This window comes from Rhinopithecus roxellana, chromosome 12 (assembly GCF_007565055.1).
Source record: "Rhinopithecus roxellana isolate Shanxi Qingling chromosome 12, ASM756505v1, whole genome shotgun sequence".
Classification (NCBI taxonomy): Eukaryota; Metazoa; Chordata; class Mammalia; order Primates; family Cercopithecidae; genus Rhinopithecus; species Rhinopithecus roxellana.
Genome location: NC_044560.1, coordinates 73,009,262 through 73,035,230, shown reverse-complemented (window position 1 = coordinate 73,035,230; position 25,969 = coordinate 73,009,262). Strand labels below are relative to the sequence as shown.

The 25,969-nt window shown below is 35.3% G+C and overlaps 1 protein-coding gene across 1 annotated transcript in view; it reads left to right on the top strand.

Moving 5' to 3' along the window:
- ZNF644 (zinc finger protein 644) overlaps positions 1-25,969 on the top strand; it is a 102,863-nt gene that overhangs the window by 59,100 nt on the left and 17,794 nt on the right. The window contains 3 exon segments of the mRNA XM_030912583.1: positions 18,164-18,833; positions 18,835-21,202; positions 21,386-21,991. Coding sequence (XP_030768443.1) covers positions 18,164-18,833; positions 18,835-21,202; positions 21,386-21,991 — 3,644 coding nt within the window.

Sequence of the window (25,969 nt, the reverse complement as noted above, 5' to 3'; positions counted from 1 at the left end):
TTCTTGAACAAAAGTACTGCAATATCATGACAGTCAATCTGATAACCAAGATGATTACTAAGTGACTGATGGGTGGAGAACATATACACTCGACAAAGGGATGATTCATATCCCTCAGAGTGGGATGGTGCAAGATGTCATCAAGCTCCATAGACTAGCAATTTAAAACCTGTAACCTGCTTCTTTCTGAATTTTCCATTTAATATTTTTGGACTGTGGTTGACCACAGGTAACTGAAACTGTGAAAAGTAAAACTGTAGATAAGGCGGGACTACTGTATTTACACTATTGTGCAACCACTAGTTTCTAAAGTGTTTCATCACCCCATAAAAACACTGTGTATTCATTACATAATCACTTTCTATTTGCCCCCTTCCATCACCTGGTAAAGTAACCTTAACTTTCTGTCTCTATATATTTGACTGTTCTGGATATTTCATATGAAAGGAACCATAGAAAATGTGACTTTTTGTGTCTGGCTTCTTTTACTTGGCATAATGTTTTCAAGGTTTGTACAAGTTGTAGCATGTGCTTCATTTCTTTATATGGCTAAATAATATTCCATTGTATGGATATACTGCAATTTACATATTATTCCTTAATGAATATTTGAGTTATTTTTACTATGTGGTTTTTATGAATACAGTGCTATAAACATATGCGTACAAGTTTTTCTGTGGACATGAGTTTACATTTCTCCTGGATGTATATCTAGGCATTGAATAGCTGGATCATATGGTAATCTATCTCAACTCTTTTAGGAACTGCCAGACTTATTATCCATAGCGGATTCACTGTTCCCACCAGCAGTGTATGAGGGTCTCTGTTTCTCTACATCAGTGTCAGTAATTGTTAGTTTTCATTTTTTTGTTTGTTTATTAAAGCTATTCTAATGGATATGAAGTGGTATTATTGTAGTATTGATCTGCATTTCTTTAATGACCACGATGTTGAACATCTTTTTATGGGCCTAGTCATTTATATATCTTTTTTTGAGAAATGTCTATTCAGGTCCTTTGCTCATTTAAAAAATTAGGTTATCTTTTTGTTGTTGAGGTTTTTATATGTTCCGGATATTATACATTTACCAAATATATTTCAATAATATCTGTTGATATACACAGAATTTTTATTTTGATAAAGTTCAATTTCTGGTTTTATTTTATTTTATTTTTATTTTTTGGCTGTTTGTGCTTTTGATGTTAAAGAATCCATTGCCAAATCAAGAGTCATGAAGATCCAACCCATACCTTCGGAGAGCTTTACGGATTTAGCTTTTATATTCAGATTGTTGGTCCGTTTTGATTTAATTTATGGAACTGGTGTGAGACAGGCTTCCAACTTCATTCTTTTGCATGTGGTTATCTGGTTGTCCCAGTACCATTTGTTGAGAAGAGTGTTCTTTTCCCCATTGAATGGTCTTGGCACTTTGTTGGAAATGAATTGGCCATACATGAGTGGGCTTAATTTCTGGATTCTTAAATCTATTCCATTGGTCTATATGTCTACCCTTCTTCTACTGCCACATTGATTACTATAGTTTTGTAATCAGTGTTCTGAAATCAGGGAGTGTGAGTACTCCTTTTTATTTCTCAGTATTGTTTTTGTTGTTCAGGGACCCTTTCAGTTCCATATGAGTTTGAGGATAAGCTTTAACAATCCTGCAAAAAGGCCTTTAGAATTTTGATAGGGATTGAGTTGAATCTGGGATCTCTTTGGGGGAATTTTGTCATCTTAACAATACTGAGTCTTGAAATCCATGAACATAGATGTATTTCCATTTAATTAGGCCTTTAAGTTTTTCTAGCAACGTTTTGTAGTTTTTAGTGCACAAGTCTTTCACTTTCTTGGTTACAGTTATTCCTTTTTTTTTTTTTTTTAGAAGGAGTTTTGCTTTTGTTGCCCAGGTTGGGGTGCAATGTTGCGATCTCAGCTCACTGCAACCTCAGCCTCCTAAGTAGCTGGGATTACAGGTGCCTACCACCACGCCCGGCTAGTTTTTATTTTTAGTAGAGACAGGGTTTCTCAATGTTGGCCAGGCTGGTCATAAGGTTACACTTATTCTTTTGGTTATTTTTTTGTTTTTGATGCTATTGCAAATTGATTTATTTTCTTAATTTTCTTTTTGGATCATTCGTTGCTGGTATGTAGAAGCACAACTGATTTTTGCATGTTGCTGTTGTGCTTGCAAGTTTGCTTTATTAGTTTATTAGCTCTAGTAGTTTTTTTGTGGATGCTAAGGGATTTTCTATGAATAGAATTATGTCATCCACAAATAGAGATAGTTTGACTTCTTTTCTAATTTGGATGCCTTTTATTTCTTTTTCTTACATAATTGCTCTGACTGACTTTTAGTACAATGTTGAATGACAGTGGTAAAAGTGGTAGCCTTGTCTGTTTACTGATGTTAGGGGAAAAACTTGTCTCTCACCATTGGCTATGATGTCTGTTACGGGTTTTTCATAGATGCTTTTTATCATGTCCTTTTATTACTCATTTACTGAGTTTTTTTTTTTTTTATCCTGAAACAGTGTTGAATTTTGTCAAATGCTTTTTCTGCATCTATTGAGACGATCATGTAGTGTTTTTTCTTTGTTCTATTATGTGATATGTTGTATTGATTGCATTTCTTATGTTGAACTACCCTGGCATTCCTGGGCTAAATCCCACTTGGTTATGTTTTATGATACTTTTAATATACTATTGGTTTAGTTTGCTAGTATGTTGTTGAGGATTTCGGTGTCTATTTTCATAATGAATATTTGTAGTTTTCTTTCAGTATCTTTGGCTTTGGTATTAGGATAATGCTGGCTGCTTAGAATGTGTTAGGAAGTGTTGTCTCATCTTCCATTTCTGAAAGAGTTTGAGAATAATTAGTGTTAATTTTGTTTCATAGAATTTACCAGTGAAACCGCATAGTCCTGGATTTTTTTGCATTTGGGGAGGTTTTTGATTATTAGTTAATTCTCTTTACTTGTTCTAGGTCTATTCAGATTTTCTATTTCTTCTTGACTTCATTTTGGTAATTTCTGTGTTTCTAGGAATTTTTCTATTTTATCTAGATTATCTAATTTTTTTGGCATCCAGTTATTCATAATATTCTCTTATAATTCTTTTAATTTTTAAGGTTGGTACCAGTGTTCCCACTTTTATTCCTGATTTGTCACTTGTGTTCTTCTCTCTTTTGTTGTTGTTGTTGTTGTTGTCAATTCCTTTGTCAACCTTGTTGATCTTTTTAAGGAACCAACTTTATTTTTTTAATTAGAGGGAGGCTCAGGTAGGGGTTTCTTCTTTTTGTTTTCGAGACAGAGTCTGTGTTGCCCAGGCTGGACTTGAACTCCTGGGCTCAAGTGATCCTCCTGCCTCAGCCTCCTGAGTATTTGTGACTAAAAGAATCAATATTCTCTCATCTCTGTTCTAAAGACTGATTATTTCCTTCCTTCTGCTGGCTTTGGGTTTAGTTTGCTCTTCTTTTCCCTAAGGTAATGATTCCCTAAGGCATAAAGTAAGATGGCTAATTTGACATCTTCTTTTTTAATATAGATGTTTACAGCTGTAAAGTTTCCTCTGCATGCTGCTTTTGCTGCATCCTATAAGTATTGGTATGTTGTGTTCTCATTTTCATTTGTCTCAAGATTGGCCATCATACTAAATCTCATCTATAGGGAATGCAGACTGAAGCTGGGACAAACTTACACTGGCATACCCTGTTTTATTGTGTTTTGATTTACTGTGCTTTTCATATATTGTGTTTTATTTTTATTTTTATTTATTTTTTTTTTTTTTGAGACGGAGTCTTGCTGTGTCACCCAGGCTGGAGTGCAGTGGCGCGATCTCGGCTCACTGCAAGCTCCGCCTCCCGGGTTCATGCCATTCTCTCGCCTCAGCCTCCACGTAGCTGGGACTACAGGCGCCCGCCACCATGCCCGGCTAATTTTTTGTATTTTTAGTAGAGACGGGGTTTCACCATGTTAGCCAGGATGGTTTCGATCTCCTGACCTCGTGATCCGCCCGCCTCGGCCTCCCAAAGTGCTAGGATTACAGGCTTGAGCCACCGCGCCCGGCCTATTGTGTTTTTATATAAACTGAAATTTTGCAGCAACCCTGCATCAAGCAAGTGTACAGGTATCATTTTCTCAACAACATATGCTCATTCATATCTCTGTATCACATTTAGGTAATCCTCACAGTGTTTCAGACTTTTTATTTTGTTAGAGTGATCTGTGATCAGTGATCTTCAGTGTTTCTATTGTAATTGTTTTAGGGCTCCACAAACTATGCCCAATCAAGATAGTAAACTTAATTAATATTGTGTGTGTTGTGATTGCTTCACCAACTGGTCCTTCCTTGCCTGTCTCTTTCCCTCTCCTTGGGCCTCCCTATTCCATGAGACACAACAGTATTGAAATTAGGCAAATTTATAACCCTACAGTGGCCTCTCTTAGTGTTTGAGTGAAAGAATGAGTCACATGTGTCTCATTTTAAATCAAAACCTAGAATTAAGCTTAGTGAGGAAGGCATTATACAAGATGAGATAGGCCAAAAGGTAGGCCTCTTGCAGCAAACATTTAGCCAAGTTTGTGAATGCAAAAGAAAAGGTCTTGGAAGAAATTAAAAGTGCTACTCCAGTGAGCACACAAATAGTAAGAAATTAAAACAACCTTATTACTGATATGGAGAAAGTTGGAATGGTCTGGATAGAAGATCAAACCAGCCACAACATTCCCTTAAGCAGAAGCTTAATCCAGATCAAAACCCTAACTCTCTTCAATTCTGTGAAGGCCAAGAGAGGTGAGGAAGTTTCAGAAGAAAAGTTTGAAGCTAACAGAGGTGGATTCACAAGGTTTAAGGAAAGAAGCCATGTTATAACATGAAAGCGCAAGGTGATGCAGCAAGTGCTGATGTAGAAGCTGCAGCAGACTACCCAGAAGATCTAGCTCTGACAATTCATGAAAATGGCTACACTAACCAACAAATTTTTCAGTGCAGATGAAACAGCCTCCTACTAGAAGAAGATGCCATCTAGCACTTTCATAGCTAGAGAAAAGTAAATGCCTGGCTTCAAAACTGAAGCCTGAGAGACAGGCAGACCCTCTTGTTGGTGGCTAATGCAGCTGGTAACTTTTAAGTTGAAGCCCAATGCTTATTGAACAATTTCATAAATCTTAGGGCCCATATGTATTATGCTAAATCTCTACCTGTGCTCTATAAATGAATCAACAAAGCCTGGATGACAGTGCATCTGTTACAGCATGGTTTATGAACTATTTTAAGCCTACTGTTGAGACCTACAAGAAAAGACTACTTTCGAAATATACTGATTGACAATGCACCTGGTCATCCAGGATTTCTGATGGAGATGTACAAGATGAATGTTGTTTTCATGCCTGCCAACACAGCATCGTGGAACAAGGAATAATTTTGATCTTGAAGTCTTACTATTTAAGTGCATTTCATAAGGCTACAGCTGCCGTAGCTAGAGTCATTCCTCTGATGGATCTGAGCAAAGTAAATTGAAAACTTTCTGGAAAGGATTAGCTATTCTAGATGCAACTTAAAACATTTGTGATTCATGGGAGGAGGTCAGAATATCAACATTAATAGGAGTTTGGAAGAAGTTGATTTCAACGCTCATGTACGACTTTGAGGGATGCAGGACTACAGTGGAGCAAGTAACTGTAGATGGGGTAGAAATAGGAAGAAAACTAGAATTAGAAGTAGAACCTGAAGACCGGGTGCCATGGCTCACGCCTGTAATCCTAGCACTTTGGAAGGCCAAGGCAGGTGGATCACTTGAGGTCAGGAGTTCAAGACCAGCCTGGCCAACATGGTGAAACCCCATCTCTACTAAAAATAAAAAAATTAGCCAGGCATAGTTGCACAAGCCTGTAATCCCAGCTACTTGGGAAGCTGAGCCAGGAGAATCGCTTGAACCTGGGAGGTGGAGGTTGCCATGAGCAGAGGTGGCGACACTGCACTCCAGCCTGGGCTCTGTCTCAAAAAAAAAAAAAAAAAAAAAAAAAAAGTGGAACCTGGAGGTGTAACTGAATTGCCGCAATCTCACAACAAAGCCTGACCAGATGAGAAGTTGCTTCTCTAGCAAAGAAAGTGGTTTCTTGAGAGGGAGTCTACTCCTAGTAAAAATAGTGTGAACATTGTTGAAATGACAACGTAAGATTTAGAATATTACGTCAATAAAGCAGTAGCAGGGTTTGAGAAGATTGACTCCAATATCAAAAGAAGTTTTGCTGTGGGTAAGATGCTGTCAAACAGCATTGCATGTTACAGAGAAATCTTTCATGAAAGAAAGGGTCAATCAATGTGTCAAACTTCATTGCTGTCTTATTTTAAGAAGTTGCCACAGCCACCCCAACCTTCAGCATCCACCACTCTGATTGTCAATATTAAGGCAAAAATCTCAGCAAAAAGAATAGAACTCACTGAATGCTTAGATGACTGTTAGTATTTTTTTAAAGCTATAAAGTATTTTATTTTTATTTTGTTTGGTTTTTGTTGTTGTTTTTTGAGACGGAGTCTCACTCTGTCACCAGGCTGGAGTGTAGTGGTACGATCTCAGCTCACTGCAACCTCTGCCTCCCAGGTTCAAACAGTTCTCCTGCCTCAGCCTCCCAAGTAGCTGAGATTACATGCACCCGCCACCACACCTGACTAATTTTTTGTATTTTTGGTAGAGATAGGGTTTCACCATGTTGGCCAGGCTGGTCTTGAACTCTTGACCTCAGGTGATTCACCCGCCTCAGCCTCCCAAAGTGTTGGGATTGGCGTGAGCCACTGCACCCGGCCACAATAAAATACTTTAAGGTATATACATTGTTTTTTAGACATAATGGCTTTTGTGTATAGTATAAACATAACTTTTTTTTTTTTTTTTAAGTTCCAGGGCACATGTACAGGATGTGTAGGTTTGTTACATAGGTAAATGTGTGCCATAGTGGTTTGCTGCACCTGTTAACCTGTCACTTGCATATTAAGCCCAGCATGCATTGGGTATTTTTCCTGATGCTCTCCCTTCACCCCCTACCCCATAGGCCCAGTGTGTTCCCCTCCCTGTGTCTATTAAATGTAACTTTTGTATGTACTTGGAAACCAAAAAAAAAAAAAAAAAAAAAATCGTGGCTCATTTTATTCTAGTATTCACCTTATTGCAGTGGTCTGGAACTGAACCCACAGTATCTCCAAGGTATTCCTGTAATTGATAAAGAAGGTGACACATCACTCATTTTAGTGGGTTGGGGGGGATGTTTGGTTGTGTTGCACAATGGTCTTGTCTGACATGGATGTTTTATGAGATACTATTTTTTTCTTCAGACAACGTTGTGACAGAACATCAGATAGTCTTATAGCACGAGGTTAGTTCTTGGACATCGGGAGCTGCTCCCCCCGCCCCCCCGCCATCCCTTAGTCTATAGGTATTCTTTTTTTCTGTGGCTGCTTTTAATATTTTTTTCTTATTGTCTTTTATTTTCATTAGTTTTCCTGTGATGTATCTAAGTGTAGTTTTTATTTATTCATTTTAGAGTTCCAGGTGCTCCCAGAAGCTTTGGCTTGATGTGTTTTGTCAGTTTTACAAAATTCTCAGCAATTATCTCAGAAGTATTGCTTCTGTCCTATATTCTGTCTTTCCTTCCGGGATTCCAACTAGACGTTGGAATGTATATGTGATCTTTTACCATATCAGTTTCAGCTCTTACTCTTTTCTCTGTTTTCCATCCTTTTGTCTCACCTTGCTTCATTCAGTATACTTTGTTTTGGCCTTTCTCTAGTTCACTAATTATCTAATTGTATCAGCTTTCTGGTTTGTTACATAGTGGCCAGAGCATATGGTCTACAGTGATTTCTGTTTCTGTTGGAAGTTTCTCAGTGGTTGTTGTAATACATTCTCAGATTTTATAAATGTTCTGTGTTTTGAAAAAAGGAATGTCTGGTTGTTGTATAGAGCTCTCCCTATATGTTTGATCAGTGGTCTACATACTTTTTTTTTCACACACCTCTATAATTTTGGAAAACTGGTATTTTTAAGTTGGCATCTGACATTTTTCTCACAAGTGAGAATAATTACATGTTTATACAGTATATTGTATGCATAATTTACATCTCATTTCTTCAGAATCTTTGTACTGTAGATTTAATTCATTAAGGTTACAGAAAATGTCTGCCTTGTAACATTTAACAAAACCAGTCTTAACAGCTAAACCAAGGTGACCCTTTGTCAGTAAAAATGGCTTCATTTTTAAAATTCAAATAAATGTATTTTTATCACTGTTGATGACCTTTTCATTTCTGAATTTTAATTCTAAGACTGGGAATCAGGGAGAGGGATGACAGAGAGAAGTATGGAGAGAGAGACAGCCACTGGCATCTTCCCTTGAGTTGTTTTTTGATTAAGACTGTGTAGCCTTCAAATTTTCCTATTACGTGCTTTGCTGCAATGGCCTCTGCCTAAGGAGCTCTGTATTCTCAAACCTTTTATTTGACTCCCGAAAGGTTTTTACACACTGGAGCATTTGCGCAATGCTAAGAGTCTGGGCAGCTCTTTTCTTGACCCTTGAGGTATTCAGTTAGCAAGATAAATAGAAATCTTTGCCTTTGAAACTTAGTTTTGGAGGAGGCATGCTCAAACTACAACCACAGTAAATAAATACATTGCATAGTGTGGTAGAAGGTGTTAAGTGTTATGGGGGATGGGAGAAGGTATAAACTAGTATAAGCGGATTTGAGGATGCCAGCAGTGTGGAGAAGGTAAGGGTTTTGGGGTGTCAGTTTAACTAAAGTGGTCCTGGTTGGCATCATTCAAAAGATAATGATTGAGCAAAGACTTGAACCAAGATGAGATAGTTTGCCATGAGACTATCTGGGAGAAGGAGCATTCCGTCTGAGGAATAGTCAATGCTAAGGCCTTACGCTAGTGGAGAACGTATTCAAGAATAGTAAAAACAAAACAACAACAAAAAAGCTAATGTGTCTACAGCAGAGTGAGTGAGTTGGGGAGAGGAGTAGGAAACGAAGTCAAAGGGTTACTAGGTAGTATCTCTCTGTAGGTCCTTACAGGTCATTATAAGGACTTTTCCTTTTTTATCTGAGAAAAACAGGGAGTCATTTTAGAGTTTTGAGGGACATTATCTGTATGGATCACTCTGATTGCTGTGTTGAGAATAGATGGTAAGTGACTAAGGATCTGTCCTTGTACTAATACCAGATTAGTCAGCTGATGAAGTCATACAGGGGAGAGGTAATAGTGGATCTGGGTATAGCAGTGATGAGAAGTGATTGGATTCTGGATATATTTTGAAGGTAATAGCGGTAGGAGTTCCTGATAGTTTAGATATGAGGTGTGAGTAAACAAGAACAGTGAAGGTTGCTCCAAGGTTATTGGCCTGAACAACTGATAGAGATGAGGAAGGCTGTTAGATATGTGTTTGGGAACTTTTCTTTTGTACAGTGAGAGAAGGGTGATCTTTAAAAGGGAGATGGGTAAGCAGAACTAGAGTACTGAGAATATAACATCCAGATCGATTTTAGGGAAAGAGTACATATGGAAGTTGAGGAACTAGAAATTAATACTTTACCTGCATACTCTCTGAGAAGTCAGTTCTGCTGCCCCAGCCTCCTGAGTAGCTGGGACTACAGGCACACGCCACCACACCCGGCTAATTTTTTGTATTTTAGTAGAGACGGGGTTTCACCGTTTTGCCCAGGCTGGTCGTGAACTCCGATCTCAGGCAATCTGCTTACCATGGCCTCCCAAAGTGCTGGGATTACAGGTGTGAGCCATTGTGCCCGGTCCCAGCACTATTTTTTTGAAACAATAAATGAACAACAAAAAGGATTCAGGAACGGTGTTTGGTGATATAAGCAAACATTCTCCTTAGCTGCACACTGGAAATCCTATTGCTAAAAACACGCAAATTTAGCTGCTAACCAAAAATCGGTACCATACATTCAACCTGACTGTCCATGTGGGATTGGTTCCATGACCCTGCAAGAATACCAAACTCCAGTGATGCTCCAGACCTTTATATAAAATGATTTTGTATTTGCATATAATCTGTACGCATCCTCCCGTATACGTTAAACTATCAATATATTTCTTGTAATACCTAATACAGTGTAAATGCCAAATAGTTGTTATACTTTATTGGTTTCTTATTTGTATTTTTTATTCTTGTAATTTTATTTTTTATTTCTTTTGATCTGAGTTTGGTTGAATCCGAGGATGCAGAACCCACACAGAGAGCCAACTATATTTTTGTTAAGACAATGTGAGAGAGAAGCACGCTAATACATTTTGTTTCAAGAAAAGCAAATTTCTTGTATTTGAATTATTACCATCCTAAATTAAGATACTTGTAGAATAGTGATTATCTTGAAATATTTTTCTTAGATCATAATAGGATTTTTTCTGGTTTCAGAAAAATAAATTGAGCAAGGATAAGAACATTAACAAGAGTTCACATTTAATACGAAACATTTCTTTGAAGTAACACTTTCAGTTTTGTCCTTTTTTTAGTTCTCAAAGATGTCATACTTTTCCATGTGAGTATATGGAATAAGTATATTCAAATATATAAATATATAAATTCAATATGTTTGAATTTGCATAGTAGAGTTTGAATGTATATAATACAGGTGAGAGGTTAAGTACTCATTATAAATTATTACAGATTTACAGAATTTTTTTTACGATTTAAATCCTTCAATAAATTGGATTGTAAATCAGTGAAATAATTCAATCTTGGATGTCATATTATTCAAGTTCTGTTTCTCATTAGACTTTAATTTTAATTTTATTTTCTAAATATGAGATTAAGCAAATTAATTTATGGAACTTTTATAATGACAGATTATTAAAATCTACAGAAGTTTAAGAAATCTACATGTTAAATAAAATTTGTGAACCTTTGAATTTGAAAAACTTAAATTGCTGAGGCATTAGAAGGAAACTAGTATACATTCGTTATGTTCCAAGCGTCACGCTAGACATGCTGGTAAGGTTTCTGTTGGTCATCTTTTCCCAAAAATGAAATACAGTTGACCCTTGAACAACATGAGCTTGAACTGTATGGGTCCACTTAAATGTGGATTTTTTTTGATAAATATAATCGACTTTCTGTATCAGTGGGTTCTGCATCTGCACCCAAACCAAACGCAGATCAAAAATACAGTCTTCATGGCATGTAAAACCCACATTTAAGGAGGGCTTGCTTATCTTATCCATAGATGGTGTCAAGTGCAGGGACTTAAGTATGCATAGATTTTGGTATACACCAGGGTTTTAGAACCAATCCGTCATGGATACTGAGGGATGACAGTAGTTTCATCTGCATTAACAATCTATTAAGGCACCAGTCATCTCTTCAGCTGTTGTAAGGAATCCCTTTAAAGCCACCATGTTTGCATTTGCAGTCATGCCACTAACTTTGATATGCATACTATAATGTGCCTTGATCCTGTGGAATATACATGGTTGGGGCAAAAGTTTCATTAACAGCACTTTGAACATTCCCAGCTTTTAAGTTCTTCAACAAATTACTAGTGTTTCCTGAATAAACATTAAGCAAATAGATATCTGACTTGGTGCTGATTCTATACTCTAAAACCATTCTTTTGTTATTTATGTCTTGATAATTGTTGTGAAATGTATAGGTATAAATTTTTTGAATGGTGAAATTGTCTTTGCCCTTTAAAATTATTTCTATTCTGAAGCAATTTATTCCATATGCATATATATTTATCTCACTACTTTGAGTATAATTGTCTGTATTTTCATTTATATAATTACATACAGTCCCTGACTTACAATGACAGTGATTCAGTTTTGCGACGGTGCAGAAGCAATGTGCATTCAGTAGAGACTGTATTTTTAATCTTATCTTTTATTTTTTATTATAAAATTTTTATAGACTGTGTCAGATTATTTTGCCCAATTGTAGGCTAATGTAAGTACATTTAAGTAGGCTAAGCTACAATGTTCAATAGTTTAGATGTATTAAATGCATTTTCAACATGACGTTTTCAATTTATCATGGGTTTATTGGGAGGTAACCCCATTATAAGTAAAGGAGCATCTGTGTATGCTTTGTATTCGTAGGACTTTAAACACTCTCACTTTTCTTGCATTTATTAGACATGATGGTTTAGTATTTATATAATATTTCAAAACTGAACACAAACAGCGTACCCATCATAGGGTAAAGAATACCAGAAGGCTCAAAGTAAAATGACAATTTATGGCTTGATACTTTCTGTGGAGGGCAAAGTTGACACACTGCCTCTGGAGTATGGGATTGACACACTTTAGCTACATTGGTTTCTTTGAAAGTTTCACAGTTAATGATTTGAACAGATAGGTTTTATAGTGAACCGACCCATTTTACACAAATGTGGTCAAAATGTTTGACCAGTTACATATATATCACTCATTTCAAATGCTTAAATGCTTGAATTTGTCTTGTTGGAGCCATGTGCATATGTCATTTACGATGTAAGCTGAGACCATCACTTATTCTAATTACATAAAAGCATAAACAACACAACAGTCATTCTGTGCACTTAGCACTCTCCTTTGGTTGCAACTGTAATTTATTGCCTTGCTTCTTCCAGTTGCAAAATTCTTCATTAGGAAATTAATGTTTGATTAGTGAACATCCTTTTGATTTTCTACTACTGTTGATTCTCATTGTTACATAATTTTGCCATGTCTTTAAAGTTATGTCTTTGTAGGGCCTCCCTGCCCCTCTTGCCTTCATCCACACAGTTACCTGCTTCCATTTACCATATGGGAGCTTCTTTAGATGTGTTAGATTATATTTAGTATTTACTATACTTCGCAGTAAGAATGATCTTGAGTTATTGGGTGTTTATGGTCTGGTACCTACCATCTGTCTTCTGTTAAAAGTTGAGGATGGTACATGGCATCAGGAACAAGCTATTCAACAGGTTCAATGTAATTTGTTTACTTTATTTTTTTTATTGCAATCTATATATCAAACTCAGTGCCTTTTTTTGTTTATGTTTTGGTGTTGCCAAGAGGAAAAAAAAATCTCTGGCTGTAACATTGAGTTTTCATGACACAGTTAGCTCTGTGGCAGTGTGTTGGTCATTTAATGCCATATTTTCACTGTTCAAGAATCAATTTATTGACAGATGATAAGTTAACTAAAGGATTATTTCAGGTAATTGTGAATTTAGAGAATACTTTTAAGGCTCAGTAGTGTAATTCTCCAGTTTTTAGCTCATTATTTCAAATAATGTTAAATGTTAATTATGTAATAACTAAATACTAAACATTTGTAGTACATATTAGAAGGGATCTTAGAAATCATCTTATTCAATCCCCAACTCCATATTCCTGTCTGTAATGTTCTTGTCAAGTAAGCAAGAACCATTCTTGCTTAATGATAACCTTCTGAGCCATTTTATTATTTGGCTTGGTTTTAGAGTCAGTCTCATGCTGGATACCCTTATAAGTGTTCTATATTTTTTTATATTTTTAGTGTCACATTGAGAAGATGTGACATTTAGAATAAGTTATTACCTGGATGATACACTCTGTCTTCTCTTGAATTGTGCACTAGGTGAGATTTAGGTATATATGTTTGTACATTGTGTATGGTATATATAGGTTTAAATGCTGCAATAATTTTAAATGTAGTATTTCAGTTAATTAAGATTCATTTTGTAGTTTGACACTTGTGAATGGTAGTCTCTGCTTGACCCAATCTCATACATTACTAACTGAAGTTGTCATGTGTTTGCAAGGATAATTTAAATGAACATAGAATTTGTGAAAACCTGACAGATCCTAACTATAACTCAGCTAGTGGGCAGCATTATAATTTATTTATAGCAGTGTAATATAGCAATTAATGAACTAATATACAATGAGGGCAAATTGTACTATATTTTTGCATGAAATTATACTACACAACAAAGGTTGGCATTATGTAGTTAAGTACCCACAAAATGTTAACCTACTTGCAATAAATACAATTAATAATGTACATAAAAGAATGAAATTAAGCTAATATTCTATCACAAAAGAATTATTCATGAACAGAAAGTGGACAACATAGATTTGATGACAGAAAGGTTGTATCTAATCTGAATTACTGAGTGACCTAGGAAGCTTGCTCAGAGGGATTACGGAATAATTATGTTAATATGCAATTATCACCTCATTTCTTCTGTAGTAACCTCAAGATGTAGTGTAGTGAGGGTGTTATAGCAAGTGCTGATAGTTTGCAAAAATACTGATATTTGAGATTTCTGAGACAATAAGTCTAGCTTGAGGCATATAAGTGATGATCTGTCATCTTGAAGACAGATCTGACCTTTGTACAATTTTTTAATGCTCACAGTATATAACTAGAGGCAGTTATAGCTGTAGAACTCATTATGATTTTGCAGAAATTGAAATATATTTTATGTAGATTTAAAGTTCTATTTGCAGCTTTTTAAAAAGGTGTGTGAATTTTTTTAAAGAACGTTTTAAAATTCAGTTAAAAGAAAAATTCTATGATTATATGATTATCTGGGGAAGATTTAGTAATGGTGTCTAAACATTGTTTTAAAATCTTAATTGATATAGCTAATTCATTGAATTCATTGAATTGAAATTTAAGGAGTCCAAACATCAGTTCGTCTATCTTAATTTATTAACTTCTGTTTTTTAAACTTAATGAATAATGCCCACCTTCAAATATGTTTCTACTTTGTTATAGTAACCTAAACTGGTATTGATGTCTCTGTTATATATACATTTGACTATACAAAGGTAGTTGAAAAACTATTTGAGATGGTGTAAAATTAAGTCAGATCAAATGGTTTCTTGCCTAGATGCCTCATAACCCAACATGAATGTAGTAAAATAATTTTTGATGGTGTTAAAATTCTGTATCCATTATTCAGTGCAACAGATTTTGATGATCCATTGTTCTGCGTGGTATCTCAGGACAACAGCTATGAGTATTGAGTACTATTATTAAGAAGTAGTGTATTTGGAGCATTGTATAATTAGAATATATTGTGAACATTTTAATTATTTCTAAAATAAGTACCCACAAAATGTTAATCTACTTATAGTAAATACAGTTAATAATGTACATAAAAGAACAAAATTAAGCTAATTTTCTCTCAGTGAAGAATTACTCATGAACAAAAAGTGGACAGTATAGATATGATGATAGGAAGGTTGTATCTAATCAGAATTACCGAGTGACCTAGAAAATTTCCTTACTAAGTCAACTTTTGTAACATATTTTCAAACTGATGCAGAAGGTAGTGTCTTTTATTTTTGAGTAGAGATAATTATTAATTTGGGGGTAAGTAAGCCATATTATATGGATGTGAAGGAAAACTTTCATTGTTAAAGTCTTCATTTTATATTTTAATAATATTTAATCTGATTTTTTTGCTAGATGTGTTTTGTAGATAAAATCATTTCTGCACATACATTTTTTCTGTGTTTTTGAACAAAACAGGTTGGTATCTTCAGAATGTGAACTTATGAAAAGCTCTTATAAAACCATTCTGGTAATGAGGATGCAGTCTCCAAGCTGACATGATGTTCTCATAGTTTGTCACCCTGCTGTTCAGGGGGTACCAATGAGGTTGCTTTAAATGGGAAGCGTCTGTTCCATCTCTAAACCTCTAACACCAGAACAGATGGGTGGAACATAGAACATGGAAGGTTTTACCTCTGAGGTGGTAACAGTGAAGCCACTCATTAACACTGAATTTACCACTTCGTTAGCAACATTGCTTCCTGTTGAGAAAAACTAATATAGGCTTTCAAATTGACTGAGCATATATTTGTCCACCTCTGTGATTATAATAAGTGGGAACGTAAAGGAAAGTAACTGTCTTTCAAGCCAGTTTTTTGTCGTTCATTTCAGATTTATGAGATTGTTGCTATTGAAGCATTTTATGTTTTCTACCTAATTTAATGAGAAATATCAGGAATGAATAATAAGTGTAGCATTAAGGCTTGCTTTTCTTTCCCTTGACATTTGCACACCCTTTCCTAACACATGTTTATGTGCTGCCCATTTTTAACTTCTGTGTGTGTGATGTAGAGACTCCTGCTGGGTGATGCATTAGCACCATTTTGGAGTGATATCATTGAATGTGATCTTATTGGAAGTCTATTTTTATTACCACAGAAGTTTGCCAATCTCAAAATAGAATTCTAAAACCTATGAGGGGTGGAAAAGATAATTGTTGGTATAAATAACAATGTCAAAGATACTGGTAATAGATATTTGTTGTATTAAATAACATTTTATGGAAAGAATAAGATCAGATTATAAATGCTTGTTCTAAGTCATAAAATACAAAAAAGGTAAGAACAATTTTATTATTCTTAAATTAGATTTAGTGTTTTACAAAGCATGAAATTGGTACCCTTAAAGGATAGTAAAAATACTGAACTTTATTGAACATGTTTTGATTTCTAAATGTTAGATTGTGAGGTCATGTTGCCCTAAAATAGTATTACTTGTTGTGCAAATTAAAAATACTACCAAAGAAAAATATACAGGCTTCGTTCTTTATCTGAGAGCAGGAACCTAACTTGTCTTGTTTACCGTTATTTCTGGAATACGGGATCAATGCATGGCACAACTAAGTGCTTAGTAAATATTTGGAGAATGACTGCAAAAAAGGAGAAGAAATATGGAAGCTTATGCCAGTACTTCAATTAGTTAATACCTGGGGTTGCCAAACAGCAAGTTCTTTAAATTGTACATGAGAATTATTGGATATTTTGAGGACCTTATTATAATTACTGCGTTAGTAAATCAGAACCTGATGGAACTTGTATTAGAATGGGGTATCCAAATTTCATAGGAGCAAAACTGTTTTTCTTCTTACACTTTAGGAACTTGTACTTTGATTTTGAAATTGTGTTTTTATTAATCCAGTACTTACTCAGTCTTTTATTCAACAAATATTGCCTGAGCACCTATGCCAAGTGATGTACTAGGTTCTAGAGATATGATAGTGACTAGATTACATTCCCAGTCCTCTAAGAGCTGACATTCTTTGAAGAAGGCAGATACTTCCAATGTGGCCATTTCTAAGAGCAGGAAAAGAACAGGTTGCAAGGGAACTTTTCATAGTGAGGGTAGTCATTACGTAAAGTCATCGTATGAATGGACCCCAAACATTCAGAAATACTGTTTCCTTTGAAAATATTGTACTTTTTCCTCATAATGATTAAATATCTTATGAAAAATGCCTAGAAAAGTTTTATCTACATTTTATATGAAATAAATTTAAAACATATGTTTATGCTATTTTATTGTAAAATGTGTTAGGACGTTGCACTAGACCACCAGATCAAAAATGGGATAACTGCTTTTAAAGAATGCGTGGAATTTGGGGCCCCACACATGAAAGTTTGACATGAAACTTCATTAATTTTAACATTAGTGAAGTTGAAATTCACTTTACTAAAATTTAGTTAACTTTAGTAAAGTTAAAATTATAGTTAAGGTTAATTTGAATAAGGAATGAACGAAACTATGAATAAAGCATTTTAACAATTGAAGTACTGTTTCATACATAAAACATTGATGTTGATAGCAAATATGTTCATTCAAATAAAGTTTTTTACTGAATGGCGTTTTGTTACCTTCCTTCAGGAATGAACTTAGAAGTGACAAATCTTTTATTTCTCTGCAGTATTTGATAATTTATATTATTCTCTCGAATAGAGTGACTGCCTCTGATAAACCTACTCAAGTGAAAGAATTTTCTTTGTATTAGCAATCTCTACATGAGGTTTAAAATTTTTTCAGTCTGTAGCATATTTACATTGTTTTTGTGTCTGTGTGTATATGTGTATCTGTGTGTATGCTGCTTTTCCCTAGTATGTTTGTGTATGTTGCTTTTCTCTAGCCATTTTGTATATATGACATATTGGATTGTTGTTGTTGCTTAGCATGAAGAACAATATTAACCTTTGAGGTGCTTTTTAAATATTTCAATATGTTTGTATTCTTTCATTCTTGGAAAATTATTAGAATGTCAATATAAAGAGTAGAAAATTAAACTAATAAAAATATGTACTTTCAACTCTCCATACATTCTAATAGTATTTTTTCTTTCATGCAAATCTAAATTTTTTTTTTCCATTTTCTAGACTAAATGTGTTAAATGGGCTTGCCAACAATATGGATGATTTGAAGATAAACACCGATATTACTGGTGCTAAAGAAGAACTCCTAGATGACAACAATTTTATCTCAGACAAGGAGAGCGGAGTTCATAAACCAAAAGATTGTCAAACATCATTTCAGAAAAATAATACATTGACTCTGCCTGAAGAACTGTCAAAGGACAAATCTGAAAACGCCTTAAGCGGAGGCCAGTCTAGTCTATTTATACATGCTGGTGCTCCTACTGTTTCTAGTGAAAACTTTATCTTGCCTAAAGGAGCTGCTGTTAATGGACCAGTTTCACACTCCTCCTTAACTAAGACTTCCAGTATGAATAAAGGCAGTGTTTCATTAACCACTGGACAGCCTGTGGATCAGCCAACAACAGAATCTTGTTCAGCTTTGAAGGTAGCAGCTGATCTTCAGCTGTCTACACCACAGAAAGCAAGTCAGCACCAAGTTTTATTTTTGTTATCAGATGTAGCACATGCTAAGAATCCCACCCATTCCAATAAAAAACTACCTACCTCTGCTTCAGTTGGTTGTGACATTCAGAATTCAGTAGGGAGTAATATAAAGTCAGATGGCACTTTAATAAATCAAGTAGAGGTGGGTGAGGATGGTGAGGATTTATTGGTAAAAGATGATTGTGTCAAGTACAGTAACAGGAATTTCCTCAGGTACAGATGGATTTAGGTCAGAAAATGATACAAACTGGGATCCCCAAAAAGAGTTCATTCAGTTTCTTATGACTAATGAGGAAACAGTAGACAAAGCTCCACCTCATTCTAAAGTAGGTCTAGAAAAAAAAAGAAAGCGAAAAATGGATGTAAGCAAGATAACTCGTTATACTGAGGATTGCTTTAGTGATTCTAATTGTGTACCCAATAAATCAAAAATGCAAGAAGTAGACTTTCTAGAACAAAATGAAGAGCTACAAGCAGTAGACCCACAGAAATATGCGTTATCAAAAGTGAAGCCTGAATCGAATGATGAAGACTTAGAATCTGTGGATGCCTTCCAACATCTAATTTATAACCCAGATAAGTGTGGAGAAGAGAGTTCACCTGTTCATACTAGCACTTTTCTTTCAAATACCTTAAAAAAGAAATGTGAAGAGAGTGATTCTGAGTCACCTGCTACTTTCAGTACCGAAGAGCCATCATTCTACCCCTGTACAAAGTGCAATGTGAATTTTAGGGAGAAGAAGCACCTCCACAGGCATATGATGTATCATTTAGATGGGAATAGTCACTTTCGCCATCTTAATGTCCCAAGGCCATATGCTTGTAGAGAATGTGGACGGACATTTCGAGATCGCAATTCACTTCTAAAACATATGATTATTCACCAGGAGAGAAGACAGAAGTTGATGGAGGAAATTCGTGAATTGAAAGAACTTCAGGATGAAGGAAGAAGCGCACGATTACAGTGTCCTCAGTGTGTGTTTGGTACCAATTGCCCTAAAACATTTGTGCAACATGCTAAAACCCATGAAAAAGATAAAAGGTACTACTGCTGTGAAGAGTGTAACTTCATGGCAGTGACAGAAAATGAATTAGAATGCCATCGAGGCATTGCACATGGGGCAGTGGTAAAATGCCCATTGGTCACTTCTGATATAGCCCAGAGAAAAACACAAAAAAAGACTTTCATGAAAGACTCTGTAGTAGGATCGTCCAAAAAATCAGCTACCTACGTATGTAAGATGTGTCCTTTTACTACTTCAGCCAAAAGTGTTTTAAAAAAGCACATGGAGTACTTGCATTCATCATCATGTGTTGATTCATTTGGTAGTCCTCTTGGACTTGATAAAAGAAAAAATGACATCCTTGAAGAACCTGTAGATAGTGATAGCACTAAACCATTAACTAAACAACAGTCAACCACGTTTCCAAAGAACTCTGCTTTAAAACAAGATGTGAAGCGAACATTTGGATCAACCTCACAATCAAGTAGTTTTTCAAAAATCCATAAGCGGCCACACAGAGTACAGAAAGCTCGGAAAAGCATTGCCCAATCAGGTGTAAACACTTGCAATCAAAACAGCTCTCCTCATAAGAATGTTACAATTAAAAGCAGCATTGACCAAAAACCTAAGTATTTTCATCAAACAGCAAAAGAAAAGTCTAATGCCAAGGCAAATAGCAACTATTTGTACAGACACAAATATGAAAACTATAGGATGATCAAAAAATCAGGTGAATCATATCCTGTGCATTTCAAAAAAGAAGAAGCTAGTTCATTAAATTCCTTACACCTGTTTTCATCATCAGGTAATTCTCACAACAGTTTTATTTCAGACCCTCATAAGCGTGACACCAAAAGACCTGAAAGCTTCAAAGATCACAGACGTGTAGCTGTGAAGAGAGTAGTTAAGGAATCTAAGAAGGAAAGTTCTGTTGGAGGGGAAGACTTGGATAGCTATCCAGATTTTTTGCATAAAATGACTGTTGTCGTTTTGCAAAAACTTAATTCTGCTGAAAAGAAAGATAGTTATGAAACAGAAGATGAAAGTTCCTGGGATAATGTTGAGTTAGGAGACTACACTACACAGGCCATAGAAGATGAAACCTATAGTGATATTAATCAAGAACATGTAAATTTATTCCCTTTATTTAAGAGCAAAGTGGAAGGTCAGGAGCCTGGAGAAAATGCTACTCTTAGTTATGACCAAAATGATGGCTTTTATTTTGAATACTATGAAGATGCTGGAAGTAACAACTTTTTGCATGAGATACATGATCCTCAGCATTTAGAAACTGCAGATGCTTCATTGTCAAAGCATAGTTCTGTTTTTCATTGGACTGATTTGTCTCTTGAGAAGAAATCGTGTCCTTACTGCCCAGCAACATTTGAAACAGGTGTTGGGTTATCAAATCATGTCCGGGGGCATCTTCACAGAGCAGGATTAAGCTATGAAGCCCGTCATGTTGTATCACCAGAACAAATAGCCACAAGTGACAAAATGCAGCATTTCAAAAGAACTGGCAGTGGAACACCTGTTAAACGAGTTAGAAAAGGTAAGTTCTCCATGGGAATAATTTGGGCTAATAGGTCTGTGTTCTAATTCTGAGGATTTAAAAGTTTTGTTTGAATTTGGTCTCCATTAGAATCATATAATTTTATGTTTCAGAACTAACTCATTTTAGGGTGGTCAGTTTATATAAGAAAGTCTGATATTACTCTTAAAAATTTTTTTTTAGCTATAGAGAAGTCTGAAACCACTTCTGAACACACTTGTCAACTCTGTGGTGGTTGGTTTGATACTAAAATTGGATTATCAAATCATGTTAGAGGCCACTTGAAAAGACTTGGAAAGACCAAATGGGATGCTCACAAATCTCCAATCTGTGTTCTGAATGAGATGATGCAAAATGAAGAAAAATATGAAAAAATCTTAAAGGCATTGAACAGTCGTCGTATTATTCCCAGACCATTTGTAGCTCAAAAACTTGCATCAAATGATGACTTTATATCTCAAAATGTTATACCTCTTGAAGCATACCGTAATGGCCTAAAGACTGAAGCTCTGTCAGTGTCTGCATCAGAAGAAGAAGGGCTGAATTTCTTAAATGAATATGATGAAACAAAACCAGAACTACACAGTGGAAAAAAGAATCAGTCTCTTACACTCATAGAACTTCTTAAAAATAAAAGGATGGGAGAAGAAAGGAATTCTGCTATTTCTCCGCAAAAGATCCATAATCAGACAGCAAGAAAGAGATTCGTTCAGAAATGTGTTCTTCCATTAAATGAGGATAGTCCGTTGATGTATCAGCCACAAAAAATGGACTTGACTATGCACTCAGGTAAGAGGACATTTATGACTATCCTATACGCAATTTAAATGCAGTTCAATTATGCCTTCTTTAATGGAATCTATGTGGAAAATACTTTCTCACAGTCTTCTTGTTTAAGCTGCCTTTTTTTTTTTACAGAGCACAGATTGGTTATTCTACTGTCATTTCTGTGTAACTCATCAATTGATGCTCATTAGCACTGAGTTCTCTGTGCCTCTTTTCTTGGTCTGAATGTAAGGTGAGAACAAAAGCAGAAGAAAACCACACACACACACAAAAAAACAACAAACAAAAAACTGATCTGTGAAAATAAAACTTGCTGTGGCTGGAGGATGGTTGTGGATGATGTTCAAAAGCATAGCATTATTGAAAAGGCATACCTCTGTCATATTTTTGCGAATTCTCCAAGGTGATCATGTTTTCAAGATTTAGCTGTTGGGTTTTCCACTGCGTAGGTAAAACAAAAAAGACTCTTAAAGCTGAATGGTTTGGTGTCTTTGTGATTAACCCAAGGAAACATCTCCCTCTCCAATTCCTCATTGTATTGCGGGATAGTTTGGTTTTGGAGAACAGGTGTGAACATAAAACATATTTGTTTGGGGTTTTAGGTTTTAAGATAGTGCTGTAATGGAACAGAACAGATGATTTAGCTTAGTGCTTGTGCACCAATAGTTTTTCCTTTTGAAAGGAATATTTTGTATGTATTGGCAAATAATGTGGCAGATAAAGTAGCCAAACTTTATTCAGTATTACCAAGTCTGTTTTATACTTTTAGACTAGAAAAATTTTAAGTGTCTTTTCTAGATTTCTTTTTGAAGGTTAATAATGTTGAAGGTTTATGTAAATGTTCTCATGATTAGAGCTGTAAGTTGAATGTGTCAGAGGTATTAGTTAATGGATTAATAACGAGTAACATTACTGTAAAGTAATGTTGTTTATTTGCTTTGGGGCAGACATTGCAATATCCCAAATAGTTGTAATGCAATTTTGATTTAAGGAAAGATGACTTTGTGTTGTAAGTGGTCTGGAAAACGATTTATCTTGTATGAGCTTCTGTTTAATATGGCTTTTTCTTTCTAATAGTCTCTGAAAGTCAATAGCTTTCAATATTTTTTCAGAAGGATAAAATGCAAGCAAGATGTGTTAGCTGTGTTGACCAAGGGGTAGTATACTTCAGAGATGGAAAACGTATTTGTGGCTATCACAGTAATGCTGAAGAAACCGATTGAAATGTGTTGGGGGATTGAGGATTGTCTGAGAAGTTAGAAGTTTCTTATTGTTTGAACATGTTTTTTCTGTGATGACTAAGATGTTAGCTTGTTGATCATTTATTTAGCACAAAGATTTTAGCAAAAAACTTTAAATCATTGGCTTTCATTATTGATTGCGCATTCAGAGTAATGAACATAAAATACCCTGAATAAAATGTTGTGTCTAACAGCTGTTCAGTGGTGTGTTTTACCACCTTTTCTCCCAGCCTTCATCAGACAGCCTAATTTAGTATTGAGACTTTTACGGTTTTGTGGGTAAAACACTTTAATTACCACTTTGTCAACTAGACTTTTTAATTCTTTTTATTGGTAATGTTGTAAGCTTTGAAACTTCTTAGCAGAACCGTGGTGTTCAAATCACAGGATTGTATTTTAGTAGGTTTAAGAAATAATCTGCGTAACACAGAAATCTGCAAGAAAGTGATAATAGGTGTTATATCCAGAGGAGCTCAAAAGGTTCAAGTCACTCCTCTTCTACCTTTCCAAAGAGCATGAGTTGGCTCTAAATACTAACTACAAACTAATAACAGTTAACTTAATTTCCCCTCCTTATTTTAAGTTAACCTATTTCATTGAACGTTTTGAAAACCATCTTTATTGTGGTGCTTTTCTACACTCTTTAAGCTAAGAAAATTTCACTTTTTGAAGTGAGAACTGGATTATAGTTTTCTTTTGAATGATAGGTATGCCTGTGAAGCTTAGAACATGTGTGCATTGCAATACGACGTTTACAAGTGCTGTTAGCCTGTCCAACCACTTACGCGCTTATGCACGAAAGAAGAGTGCTGGACTTTTGACTGGTACAGGTATGTTTGAACAGATATCACAGCAAGTCTGTTTGATACAATACACTTTTTTTCCCCCACCAGACTGGTGTTAATTCAGATCATATTTATAGCTTTCTTTGGTAAGCTGCAGTTGAGCCTGAATACACATTAAATTTCAGCAGCTTGTAAACTGTTAGATATAATTCTAAACAAGTTAATCTTTTTATTTTGGCTCTTATTGACTTAATTTGGGGAAAAAAAATTAACCCAAGAGGTGTGGAACTTCTTAATCCCATTTCTTTTTTAGAATACTATTTTTGATTTTTAAATTTATTTTAGATTCCAGTAAAACACCTCTCTTTATAGTTCTAGTCAGGCACAGTGGTGTGCCCCTGTAGTCCCAGCTACTCATGAGGCTGGCAGGAGGATCACTTGAGCTCAAGAGTTAGAGGCTATAATGTGCAATGATTGTGCCTGTGAATAGTCACTGCACTCCAGCCTCGGCAACATAGCATAAAAATATTGTAGTTCTAGCTTGGGGAAATCCTTTTAGCAAAGGAAATTATAGGGATATTTCAAAATGTAGACTTGATTAGTAAACTAGACAAACTAATGAATTTTCATTAGTCTATAGATTAGATCTTTGAAGGGGTGAGCCTTAATAATGACTTGTGTTGAGAAGTGAATAGATTTTTCTTTTAATACTTCTTAAATATATTAAGGATTAATAAATTTAGCTATACACATAAGTGTTAACATGCACATTTCTGTGTTATTTTTGGTTGGTTAGCCCAACCTTGCAGATACCTCTTAATACTGCTCATCTGTGAAAATTTGATTAGCTTACTTCTATGTAATACACTTCTTATAACCTACAAAATGCTTTGCACTTTCATTTGTAGTCTTTTAAGCTACCCTGCTTCAGCAAATCTCATTTCCCTCACATCTTAAAATATACCCTCTTTTTGACATAGATCTACATAAATTCTTTTGCCTAAAATTCTTTCCAATCTTTTTATTTCTCTTGCTCTTTTTTAGATCACTGCCTCCTGCTTTCTTCTAGTTGTTTGCCCAGCTTTTTTGTTCTTCCTCGTGTCCTATAACTTACATCCAATATGTTCTTGCTTTCAAAAAACCACTTATATTTATACTAGTGTCTTCTGCTTCTTTGCATTCTTCCTTAACTTGATATACAAATGATCAGGGATGAATGTTGACAGTTTATATTAAAAAGGGAGGAGCGGGGTGAGTTTCAGTCTACTGGATTAGGCCTCCTACTCTGAGATTATAATTTTTATATACCTTTATCACCTTTATCAGGCTTGGCAAGTGATTGCAGACATTAGAGGTGGGGGACAATGAAAATAAGAGACTGTACAAGTGGGAAATCATTAGTTACCATACTTGCTAACCTTTATTGAACATTTACTATGTGTCAGGCACTATGCCATGCAGTTTACATGCATAACATTTAATCTTCACAACAACCATACAAGTTGTAGGTACTGGAATTCTCTTGCATTTTATAGGAAACTAGGACTTAGAGAACTTAATTTGCTCAAACTTACACAGTTAATAAGTAGCAAGGTTGTAATTCAGATCAAGGCTATCTTACCTAATCTTTGTTTTTAATCACTGTTTTCTACCTTATACAGGTGGCCTGTTTTTGAATTTCTTATTTTTAAAATAAGAAATTGAAATAAAAATAAGCAATTGAAAATTCTAAAATGAAGGTGGGTGGGTTTGTTTGTTTGTTTGTTTATTTATTTATTTAGAGATGGAGTCTCGCTCTGTCACCCAAGCTGGAGTGCAGTGGCGCGATCTTGGCTCACTGCAACCTCCACCTCCCTGGTTCAAGCAATTCCCCTGCCTCAGCCTCCCTAGTAGCTGGGATTACAGGTTCATGCCATCATGCCCAGCTAATTTTTTTGTATTTTTAGTAGAGATGG